At 44.1% G+C, this 13,031-nt stretch overlaps 1 protein-coding gene across 1 annotated transcript in view; it reads right to left on the bottom strand.

The window, feature by feature from the left end:
* LOC103177204 (sister chromatid cohesion protein PDS5 homolog B) overlaps nt 1-13,031 on the bottom strand; it is an 86,540-nt gene that overhangs the window by 56,520 nt on the left and 16,989 nt on the right. Inside the window, 1 exon segment of the mRNA XM_007891275.2 lies at nt 5,352-5,492. Within this exon segment, the coding sequence (XP_007889466.2) occupies nt 5,352-5,492 (141 nt within the window).

The raw sequence follows: 13,031 nt of genomic DNA, 5'->3' as shown, positions 1-13,031 counted from the left end.
CTGCTTCGCCTCTCACCTTAACCGGTTCAGATCCTATCTCTCACACCGGCTCTCGTCTCCACAAATGGCTTCTCCTCGAGTCCCAGCACCGTCTTGTGCGGTATTCCTCAGGGCTCTGTCCTTGGTCCTCTCCTCTCCAACGTGTACATGCTTCTTCTTGGTGACCATCCGTAGACATGGGGTCAACTTCCACATGTACGCGAATAATACCCAACTCTATCTCTGCCTCCACCCTCGACTCCAGGACTACTTATGTCCTGACAGACTGCCTGTCAGATATCAAGTCCTGGATGAGAGCCACTTTCTACAGTTGAACGTCAGCAAGACTGAGGCTCTCCTGATTGGCTCGCCCCAGCGCCTCCACAACTCAGGCACCGGCAGCACAATCCACCTCACCAAGCCAGTCAGGAACCTAGACATCTTGTTCAACCCTCAACTGTCCTTTCTCCCCCACATCCGTGCCATGACTTGCTCTACCTTCCCCCACCTCCGCAACATTGCCCGACTCCGCCACTGTCTCACTCCTCAGACCGCTGAAACCCTCATACATGCCTTCATTACATCCAGGTTTGACTATGCCAATGCCCTGCTTCTCCACCTTCCCATCTCTTCCCTCCACAAGCTGTAGATCATCCAGAACTCTGCAGCTCATGTCCTCTCCCGCACCAGGCTCCATGACCCCATCACACCCACCCTCGCCCGGCTCCACTGGCTTTCCATCCCTCAGAGGATCGAGTTCAAAATCCTTGTCTTCACCTTCAAGGCCCTCCATGGCCTTGCCCCCTCCTACCTCTCCCGATATGCTAACCCCTTATCAAACTGTCAGCTCCCTCCGCTCAGCATGCTCCAGCCTGCTCCATGTCCCCCGCCCGGCCTGCCCCACCATTAGCCATCGGGTCATTAGCCATCGGGCCTTCGGTCTCTCTGCCCCCACGCTCTGGAACTCCAACCCATATTTCCTTCACTTTGCTCCCTTCCTTGCCTCCTTCAACACACGCCTCAAGTTCCTCTTCGACTGTGTCTTCGGTCACCCTCCTTCCCTCTCTGCGCTCCACCCTCCCTGATCCCAACCCCCCACCCACACCCCGCTCAGGTCCTAATCCCTGACTGTTCTGCGCCTTGGGATGTCCTCCCGACCTGAAAGGCGCTTTACAAATGTAATTTTGCAATGTATTTAGACAAGCGAGATCAATCCTGTGATCAACCTGCCAAACTAGTAAATAATTAGCTGAAGTAAAGCTCACCCAAGATTTCAACAGCAGTGCCGCACTACACAGTTCGTTAGCAATTGTTTTATTCAGGGTTTTAAAAGGGAAACCAGACAGCTGGGGAGTGTTGCTACATGCTGAAAGAGCTATTCATTTAGATCGAAATAAACTTCTCAATTACAAAACTGCGTATTCTAAAAAGGAATACTACGCCGAATTCAAATGGCAGCCATCATTAAAACACTGTTTGTGAAGGACTTTAGAGAGAGAGAGGAGAGAGAGCGAGAGATCTTCTCTGCTCCTTACAGTGAATCTTGGGTTCTTTGTACACCGATTTATTTAAAACCTCAAACGACACGGAGGCCTGAAGGAGATTCAGAAACCGCTGAATCTAGAATCCTGCAATTTCGATCATCATCCAAATCCCAGAGGGTTTGCCATGCTACACATTCCTGATAATTGCAACAATTCAGTTCATTCAATTTTTAGCACTGTCAGCACCTTCAATTTTATTTCCATTGTAATTTCTTTTCCACCTCAAAAACCACAAGCCTTGACGCGATTGGAGACAGCTGAAAAAGCCATTAGTTTCCAATCCGCAAGTGACCTGTGGCAATTGCTAAGGAATACCATTTACACTGTTATTTCCTGCTAAGTGAATAACCAGTTTTATGAAAACATATTATGGCCTGGACTACAAGGCTATTTAATTCTAACATTTAAGATTACGCAGAAATATTTTTAAAATTCTTAAATTCAGCCGTAATTCGGAAGCCAGATTTGCACAGCTGTTAAAAAAATGTAGGAAGTTGCCTTAAATCTTAAGGCCAAGACTAGGTGATCTTTTAGGCTTCCAGCACATCACACAATGATACTGGTTACCTCACGTTAAATGGGACATGGAATTTCCTCCCACTGGTACAAAATCTCAGAAAGATGCTTGACACTCACTGGCCATTAACAATAAACATTCCCATCAGCCTTAAAAATGAAAAAAGGGCCATGTGCTTGCTTTCTAGATCAGATAGTACACACTACAAGGTTATTTAATTCTAACATTTAAGATTACGCAAAAATATTTTTTAAAATCTTAAATTCAGTCTTCATTTGGAAGTCAGATTTGCATAGTTCAGTTACCAGGCTGAAAGCTCAGCTGGTGAGCTCAATCACTGCCTTGGGAGAAGCCTGTCTACCCACCCAAGAAGTTGTGGTCTAGTAAGAAAAAAATGGACTACCAACTGGAGGGAGAGGGAATTTTTTTGGGGGGTGTTTAAAAGTGTCTAACACTTGCAGAAACCCATCATTGTGCTTAAGAGTATCCATACCAGACAACATAATAATAATAATGATCCTTGCATTTGATATTGCGCGTTTCATGTCTTCTAGATGTCTCAAAGCGCTTCACAGAATATACTGTAAAGTGAATTGATTGTATATTTGTGGGCAACATCCCACATATATGTCACCTAACATGGGAATTTTCAATGTGTCTGAAATGAAATGCTCACTCTCTCCCTGAGGGACACAACCATAAAATTACATTTGTATAGCGCCTTTCACGTCGAAAGAACATTCCAAGGCGCTGGACAATCAGTGTTTCGGACACCTTATTTACCCAATTCCTGGGTATTTAAGCACACACCAGCAGGAGCAGAGGCTTGCGGACCCAGATTGTGAGTTGGGATACTGCAGGAGTTAACCAGCAAAACATTGTTATTGAAATCACTGTCTGCAAGCTTCCTGCTGTTTGTTCAGCTAGGACCACTGTACCAGTTAGGGGTCTGGTTCATAGGAGTTGAGTGGGGAGAATCCCTGCTCTCAGTGACCAAACTGCCCCTCCAAATCCTGCTAACGAACCAGGCTGGCTAATCTGTTATCACCAGTGCCTCGGAGTACTGCAGACCCACCTGGCCTAGGAACCATCACTTCAAGTTTGAGCCCTCACTTGATTGGAATGCGAAACGGGGAAATATTCTGAGTAAGTTAAATAAATAAAAATACATCAATTTGTAATTTCAAAGTTACATTCAAAAGATAAATTAATCTAAAGAAAAGCACTGTAGGATTGTACCTTGTTATAACATGGTGGTTTCCTAAATTATAATCTGGCCACAGGGTTAACCCTTCCAAATAATAAAAGGCCGGCAACCACTCTCTCATGAGACACCTGGGAGGCCTTCTGTGCCTGTATCCGATCCACAGGAAGCCAGCCCATCAATACCAGAAGTGTAAAGCATTTACTAGCAGTAAGTAGGAACCCAGTTGTTAGTCGATTTCCGGGGATATCAAACCCCCCTCTCCCACACCTCCCATCAAAAAAACAAATGGTCACTCAGTTCACAACTGTTCGTAGGAAACTGCTGGGTGCAATTGGCTGCTGCGTATCGCCCACAAAATTCTTTACATTGCTCAGACATTATCCTACATGAAGGTTGCTCTATAAATGCAAGTTATTGCTGGCAATTAAATATAATTGTCTGCATTCTCTCCTCCCTGCCCCCGCAGTAAAAGATAGCAACATAGAACTATGAAACATCTCTTTAATAAAATTTGCTCTGGATGCTGTAGCACATTGAGCAAAAAATTAATTCAAGGGAAAATTTGAATAGGAACAAAATCTTAACACTGCACAAGAGTCCAAGATGAGGCCTTTTATGTAGCCCAGGCATAAAGAGATTGCACAGCTTTGTGATCCAGAACTCCTAAAAAACGCTGCCAGCAATTTCACTCAGTGAGCAATCAACGCATCTTAATCTTGAAGCGTGTGGAGGAGAAATGAGTCACAAAATGATCGTAATGATTTGAGGTCTCTAATAATATGAAAAATGAGAAATCGATGGTGCACTCTTGAAATTTTATGATGTGCTCCTTTTGATTTGCGCACAGTCAAAAATGTAACTTACTTCTAACTATATATAAAAAAAATTACTTTGTCTAGCGCCTTTCATGTCAGGACACCCCAAGGCACTGGACAATCAGTGTTTCGGACCCGAGCTGGGGGTCGGGATCGGGGAGAGTGGGGAAAGGAGGGTAATTAAGGTCCATGGTCGGAGAGTGAGGCCTTGAGACGGGCCTTGAAGGAGGTAAGGGGTGAGGTGGAGGGACTGCGGTATGGAGTTCCAGAGGGTGGAGGCAGAGTGGCAGAAGGCCCACCTGTCTATGGTGGGGCGGGCGAGGCGGTGGATGTGAAGCAGGCCAGAGCCCACTGAGCAGAGGGAGCGGGCAGGTTGGCAGGGGGTTAGGAGGTTGCAGAGGTAGGGAGGAGGAAGGCCATGGAAGGTGTGGACTAGGATCTTGAACTGTATCCTCTGTGTGATGGGAAACTAGTGGAGTCAGGCAAGGATGGAGGTGATAGGGTCGCAGAGCCTTGTGCGGGAGAGAATACGGGCCGCAGAGTTCTGGATGATCTGCAGCCTTGGGGTGAGGAGTTGGAGAGGCCAATAAGCAGGGAGTTTGATTAGTCGAGCCTGGATGTTATGAATGCATGTTTGAGGGTCTCGGCAGCCTGTGGTGTAAGACAGTGGTGGAGCCGAGCAATGTTTCGGAGGTGGGGGAAAGCAGATCGGGTCATGGCACAGATGCAGGTATAAAGGATAGTTGAGGGTCAAAAGAGACCCCAAAGTTCTAAACTGGCTTAGTAAGGTGGAGCGTGTATCCATGGATGGTGATGCTGTCATTGCCTGAGTTATGGAGGCGCCGACAGGAGCCAATCAGGAGGGCCTCAGTCTTGTTGACGTTCAACTACAGAAAGCTCTCATCCAGGATTGGTGTCTAACAGACATTCCGCCAGGCCAGCAGTGGTCCTGGAGTTGAGGATGGAGGCAGAGAGAGAGACTTGGGTGTAATCTGTATACATGTGGAAGTTGATCCCATAATAATAATTTGGTCATTCAATACACAACTGTTTATGGGACACTGCCACATTTCCAACCACAAAATATACGGTCAATTCACTTTACAATATTTTCTGTGAAGCGCTTTAGACGTCTCAGGGACGTGATGAGGCGCTAAACCAAATTCAAGGATTATTATTAATTCAACTTTGTCACAAAGACAGAAGTCAAAATTTGTCCAGTTTGAAACTTGAACCATAAAGCTGGCAACTGAATATGTGGTGCAAACACACAGATTCAAAAACGTTACCTTGAGTTTAAACTCCAGCTGTGGTAAAACAGAAAGTAGGAGGTGGCTATCGATTTTGTACAGCTCAAGGATCAGGTCGAAGACGTGCTCGGACAGATCACTGATCGAGGTCTTGCCCAGCATTAAAACTTGATTAAAGAACTGTTGGGAAGAAAGCACATAATTTAATACCAGATACATAGTCTGCAACAATTCTTTATAGGGTAATAAAATCATGGCAGAAAACATGACGAAAAGCAATACATTTTAGCTATAAAAAACAGACACTACACAAAAAACTCTGAAGCACTGAGATGTCCTCCTGAAGTAATAGGCCCTATAACATAAGGATTTTTTTAAAAAACCTCTATGGAAATCAATATTAAATGGGGAGACACCACCATCTTGGATAACTGAAACCAAACCAAAAGTATTTAACAGTGTTGAGTACATTTGTTAGAATTTCAAGACCCTGATGATCCCAAGTGGGTGCAACAACTTTATTCGTGTAAAAACCTTTTTTTGTGTAAAAAAAGAAAATATACATGTAAAAACCTATATTTTCTAACACATTATATAACTTGTAAATCAATTGTGCCAAAAGAGGGGTGGTGTGTGTGTGTGTGTGTGTGTGTGTTGGGTGGGGGTTGGCAAGAAAAAGAAAGAGGGAAGAAGAAGCAAAGGGGTCTTGCCAACTATTTCAACCCATTGGTGCAAACAGCAAGAAGCTATTTTGTCAGTATTTTATACATCAACAACAACAACAAAATTACATTTATAGAGCGCCTTTCACGATGGGAGGACATCCCAAAGCGCTGAACAGTCAGCTGTCGGAGCCCGAGCATGGGGGATGGGTGGTGTAGGGGTGAGGGAAGGGAGAGAGGTGGGAGGGAGACCAAAGGCACGGTCGAAGAGATGGGTCTTGAGACCGGCCTTGAAGAATGCAAGGGAGGAAGTGAGGCAAAGGGACCATGGGATGGAATTCCAGAGTGTAGGGGAAGCGAGGCTGAAAACCCGGCCACCAATGGTTGGGCAGGTCGGGTGGGAGACATGGAGCAGGCTGGAGCGTGAGGAACGGAAGGAGCGGGCAGGTTGGTAGGGAGGTCAGAAAAGTAGGAGGGGGCAAGGCTATGGATGGCCTTAAAGGTGAGGATGAGGATCTTGAACTCGATCTTCTGGGGGATGAGGAGCCAGTAGAGTAGAGTGAGGGTGGGAGTAATGGGGTCACAGAGCCTGGTGCATGAGAGTACATGAGCTGCAGAGTTTTGGATGATCTGTGGCTTGTAAAGGGAAGCGTTTGGAAGGCTGATGAGGAGGGAGTTCCCGTAATCAAGGTGACAAATGCGTGGGTGAGGGTTTCAGCAGCCTGAGGGGTGAGGCAGTAGCGGAGTCTGGCAATGTTGCGGATCACATATTAATGATCTGAAACATCTGGACTCTGAGATAGCAGAAAAGAATTAACCAATTGCTGAATTTTAAGCAGACATCATATATTGACTCCATATAGTACTCAATGGTTTACTTAACTGAACAGCTGGTATAAAGCCAGTTGTGACACAGTCTATTACAATGAGCTCAAGCAGTACCACACACAATCTCACAAAACAGTAACTGATACTGCTAATAAAAGAAAAAAAACACACATGAATAGCTTTAGAAAGCAGAACATAAAGTTTCTCAATTCAATCCCACAGCCTGTGCTGAAGATGACCGTACAAAGGGCTCGACTAGTGCCCCAACTAATTTCAATGCCCTAGTTTCTGCTCCCCATAATTGTCCAGCAACTCAGCTGGGGGTATGCTATCACATGGGGGGAGAGAAGACTGGGCTCAGCTGTGATGCTCTCACCTACAAAATATACAGTCAATTCCCTTTACAATAGATTCTGTGAAGCACTTTGAGACGTCTCAATGACGTGTTAAGGCACTCTATCAAATGCAAGGATTATTATTATAGTCCCTGCAGATGCAAGTCACGGGTCATAAATGAATAATAATGAATTTTTCCTCACTTGTTTGTGGACTTTGGCAAAGGAATAAACTTCAGAAACACTTTTCAATATTGTTCTGTATCTGGCACTGCAAATGCTTGAAACTGAAATACATTCTAATTCACCATAATAATTTTCATTTATTTTGTTCCAGAAATCCTGGTGCAAATCTGAAACACAGACCATTAACGTTTAGGCAAGAGGGCATGACATTTACCCTTTGGCTAAGATGCAAAAATCCTTGCCATTAATAGATATTTCATTAAATGCAATCTGTTTTGTTTCACTTCTCAGTGAAAATAACATGAACCACAAAAACTGTGAACTACGGTACAATGTAACTACCTGCTATGTGACATGCTACATAAATTATTGGGTCACCTCAAATAATCGGGTCTATCTTCCAACATTGGAAATTTTTAAATAGTCAAAAATCCAGAAATACTAAATAATTAGAAACATAGGAAACAAGAAAGATGAAGCTATTCAGCCGATCAAGCTTGTTCCACAAGTATGTTCCTTCTTTGTCCCTTCAAGGCACTTCTCAAGACTCTCCTCTTCGACCGGCAGGGAGGAATCTGGTGCTACCCAGGCCGACTTCATTCAGATTAGAAGGGTTGGCCTGCAGGCCTCGCTAACCCAGAGAGCTTGGTACCAAAGAACACAAGTAAGACAGTGGAGTCACAATAACCAGTACACCAATTTGTTAAGAATGAAAAGGGAAAGCTCCCAAATCTTTAAAAAAAATCAGGGCAAACTTTGAAAAGTACCTGCATTCCCATAACACCCCTACATACCTGTTCCATCCACAAAATACACAGTTAGCAATTAACTGCTTCCCTCTAGGTCTCTATGGAGGTTATTTTTAACATTTTTGACTCTTGCAGCTGTAGAACTGAGAAACGCAAATTTGCCAGGCTTATGTGTGGAACACATTTCTTATCAATGTTAATACACCTTTTTACAACATGTGGGAGCAAGAACAGCCAACTCTAAAAATAGTCTTGGAATCTACTTCGTTGGAAGAATGAAGGCTAGAGCCATCATCACAATTTTGGTTGTTGCAAAGCAATAAACCAAGAGATAATAGGAAGGGTAGGTTATAATGGGGCGTTTATAAGCAGCATTTATCCACAAGTGTTTGCGGGACACTGCTGCATGCAATTGGTTGCCATGTTTCGCCCACAAAATATAGTCAAGTAATTTTACAGTATTTTTTCTATGAAGTGCTTTTAGATATCTCAATGACATGATAAGCTGCTATATCAAATGCAAGGATTATTATTTTTTATTATTATGTGAAGAATTTAGTATTCCCCAACCCAAATTGAAAATCCAACAGTTTGAAAAAACATGTCTGTTCCTATGTAGAGGTGTTCAAAACCCCTAGATGGCGCTCTAACAAGGCTACAAATTTTGAACCTGGGAATTCATGAATTTGGGGGGGGGGGGGGGGGGGTTATGTTACCATTTGAGCACATTAATGTTTTGAGCACTTGAATTGAGAATTTAAAAAAAACAGCATTTATTATTATTTTAAATGTAGTATAGCACCTTTCACAGAGGATGTCTCACAGTGCTGAACAGGATATACTGTGTAGCAACTGTGTGTTGTGGATGAAATTCGCAAAGCAATGTCCCACAACGGCCATGAAGTGAATGACCAATTTTTGTCTGAGGGATTGTTGGCCAGGTCAGCAGGAGAAACTCCCTTTCCTTTTCAAACAGTGCAATGCAAACTAATGCCCACTTGAACTGGCAAAGGACGGGACCTCCAACAATGCAGCAAACACCCAGGACTGCACTGAAATGTCATCTTAGACTATACGAGTTCCAAACTTCTGACTCGGAGGCGAAAGTGTAACCAACTGAGTCAGGCTGACAAGAGTTTAACATTAACCCACACCTTAACTAAAATTGCTCCAATAGGCAGTCAAATAACTGTTGCATACTCTACTGGGAAGGCGAGTTCCATGCTAGGCTACTAATATTGCAGCATTGAGCTGGTTCAGTTGCCTCAGGCTTGGTTCAGAATATTGGTTTCCAAGCAAATTAATGGAACAGAATTATTGGCCAGGACATTGGGAGACACGCTCTGTTCTTTTCAAATAGCGTCTAGGACCATCAAAAAAAAAATGCAAGGATTATTATTAGTGCCTCCTGAAGGAGCATTTGAAGGATGACACTTCAGACAATGCAGTACTCCCCCATAACTACACTGCAGAGTCAGCCGAGACTGTGAGCTCAAGACTTGTATGGGGTTTGAACTTGCAACCTTCAGACCCAGAGGTACATGTGGTACCAACTGAGCCAATCAGGCATCAACACATCTCACTCTTCAATAATAATAATAATAATAATCCTTGCATTTGATATAGCGCTTTTCACGTCGGGAGGACGTCCCAAAGCGCTTCACAGAATATACTGTAAAGTGAATTGACTGTATATTTGTGGGCGAAACGCGGCAGCCAATTGCGCACAGCAATGTCCCACAAACAGTCGTAGATTGAAAATGACCAATTTATTATTGTTTTGGGTTTTGGAGGGATTATTATTAGGCGTGTGGAGTAAGGAAACTTGCCCAAGGTTTCGCCCTGCCTGGAATTGAACCCAGGTGTCTTGCTTGCAAAGCAAGTGCTCTAACCACTGAGCTACAGGACTTCAATACAGCTGAGAGATTGTTTTGTACAGAAAACATCTCCCCTCAAGCTTCATTTCTCCTTTTAAAAAACAGTATTTTCAATAGGTTTCTGAGCGTCAATTTGAATTTAACAAAAAAGTGTAAAAATGGGTTTATTGTGCAATTTCTTTCATATTTGAAAACTGAGAACCAGAGATTTGATCTTCAAGCAGTGATGAATCAGTTTAGTCAGTCTGCAACTGTATCCAGTTTCCTTTTTCCAGTCTTGCTTCATATTGATGATAGCACTGATGCAGCTTGGAGTATTTACCCTATTTTTGCAACTGAGTACAGGTTCCAGTCACTTACATCACTCAATGATCACGCCAACTACAACAAGTTGGTATTATATAGCGCCCTCCACGCCAGAGGGCGTCTCAGAGCGCTTTACAGTTTAGGATCCCAGGACCGAGCCAGGGGGAGGGGTGGGAAGGTGACCAAAGGCGCGGTCGAAAAGAAAAGAACTATATTCTTTTTTGCTCATCATTGCAGAAAGACAATATCAGAGACAAGCACTCTTTTACTAGAAATGCCATGAGCAGCGACCTACAATTCCACAAAATCAGCTTGGCTCATTTTATATCATCTGTCAAGAATATCAACATTCATCAACAGCATCAAGCAGTTTCTTAATCTCCTTTATAACAGAGTGGCAGCATCAGGTACAAAAACCTGCTCTCTTCAATGTCAACACTGAGTCCCTCCACCTTTCCCCCGCCTTCAAAACTTGCTGTTGTGTTGTTTAAGACTCATATCTTTGTCCTTCCTTACAGCCATTCTGCCCCCGCTCCTCTCCGGGCTCCCATCTCTTCTTCCCCCTTCACCACCAGCTTGAAATTCCAGTCAGTTGCATGAAGCGCTTTGAGATGTGCTGCTGACAATCCTGCTTTCAGCTTTCCTCCTGAACTTGTGCCGAAAACTTAATCTGGGTCACTCTTCTTTCCCTCATCTATATGCTCCCTCTTGGCGATGTCATCCGCAGGCACAGGGTAAACTTCCATATATATGACACACAAATCTAATATCAAGACCGAAGCCCTCCCGATTGGCTCGCGCCAGCGCCTCCACACCTCAAGTACTTGCAGCATCAGCATTCATGGATGCACACTCCACCTCACCAAGCTAGTTAGGAACCTGGGCGTCTTGTTCGACCCTCAATTGTCCTTTCTCCCCAATACCGGTGCTAACACCCGCTCTGCCTTCCCCCACCTCTGAAACCTTGCCAGACTCCGCCACTACCTCACCCCTCAGGCCATCAAAACCCTCCTTCACGTATTTGTCAACTCAAGGCTCGACTATGGAAACTCCCTCCTTGTCGGCCTCCCCAACTCTTCCCTCCACAAGCTGCAGATCATCCAGAACTCTGTAGCTCGTGTCTTTCCCACACCATGCTCCACTGGTTCCCCTTCCCTCAGAGGATAGAATTCAAAATCCTCGTCCTCACTTTCAAGGCCCTCCACGGCCTTGCCCCCTCCTACATCTCTGACCTGCTGACCCCCTATCAATCTGTCCGATCCCTCCGGTCTGCTCCATGTCTCCCGACCGATATGCCTTACCATCGGCAGCCGGGCTTTCAGCCTCTTTGCCCCTCCCCTTTGGAACTCCATCCCACAATCCCTTCTCCTTGCTCCCTCCCTTGCCTCCTTCGAGGCACAACTCAAGACCCTCCTTTTCGACCATGCCTTCAGCCGCCCTCCTACCTCTCTGCCCTCCCTCATCCCAACCCTGCCCCCCCATGCTCGGGTCCCGATCCCTGACTGTTCAGCGCCTTGGGATTTCCTCCCAATGTGAAAGGCGCTTCAGGAAATGTAATTTTGTTGTTGTACTAAAACAATCAATTTTATACAACTTTATACATAGGGCTACATGTCTACCAAATTTAAAAGCTGAAAATAAATAAAATTCCATTATCTGCAAAGGTGTAAGGTTTGTGCTTGGCAATTTTCCCTATAATCCTTGCATTTGATATATTGTCTTATCACGTTGTTGAGACATCTCAGTGTTTCACAGAATATATCGGAAAGTGGATTTTATGGGCGAAAATATACACTGTTTATTTTTGTATCTGCAGCATGAAGACCCTCAGGAGACTGTGATGGCGCTTGGCATTCACAGAAGCTGTCAACGCTCACAAGAAACACCGCAAAAATAAGCAGGTGAACCACCAAGCAGGCTGGACCCAGATCTTTCTTTAAATAGTACAATAGCTGAAAGTGGCCACTTAATTGCCCATCACAGATATGATCTGCAACACGTTGAAAATTTACAGCCTCACGCAATCATAGCAGCCATTCGGACATTTTCAGAGAATCGGTCACATTTCCAACATCAAAAGCCTGCCCTTTTAAACTCTTAACAAATAACATGCCCAAATGTATTTACTAAATAGGACAACATGCACAAACATTACAAAAGGATTTAGATAATCCCATTCAAAATGTCAGATCATTCAAAGTTTAATAGTAATTACCTCCTCATTGTAGGGCAGTTTTCCTCCCACTGCTCAAAACGACAATGTGTTTTGAAATCTGTATCTAGATGCTGTTTAAAACAAAAGGCCACCCACTCCCCTTCTCCAAGCTGATTATTCAGTACATAATCACTTACTGAGTAAACTCTTCTCAAATGATACTGCAGTAAAATTGTCAGAGGAAGAGAGATTCTCCTCTTCAGGGTGCTAAGTCTGAGCCTCAAAAATGCAAAATCTTCAGGGTGCTAAGACTTAACTGTATTTGTACACAAATATTCAGGGTTTACTGGTCTATCTGAATCTTACTGGGGAGGTATCCTTCCCTTGTTTCTGTGCTTGCAAACTACAGCGGGGCACACAGAATAAGCTTAGAAGTAGCTGGTTTTGGTTCTCTCATATGATTTTCCAAAATTCTACACTCTCCTCTTCAGGGTGCTAAGACTTAGGGCTGATAACAGGCTAATGAAGTTACTACAGATAAATGCAAGTTACTACATTTGAAGGAAAGAAAGAATAGGAAACAAAAGTGCTTCATGGAGGGGTTGTCCACTACCATCTCCG

The sequence above is a fragment of the Callorhinchus milii genome, unplaced genomic scaffold (assembly GCF_018977255.1).
Source record: "Callorhinchus milii isolate IMCB2004 unplaced genomic scaffold, IMCB_Cmil_1.0 Scaffold4, whole genome shotgun sequence".
Lineage (NCBI taxonomy): Eukaryota > Metazoa > Chordata > Chondrichthyes > Chimaeriformes > Callorhinchidae > Callorhinchus > Callorhinchus milii.
The sequence above is the reverse complement of the archived record's forward strand: the minus strand, read 5'-3'. Positions and strand labels throughout refer to the sequence as shown.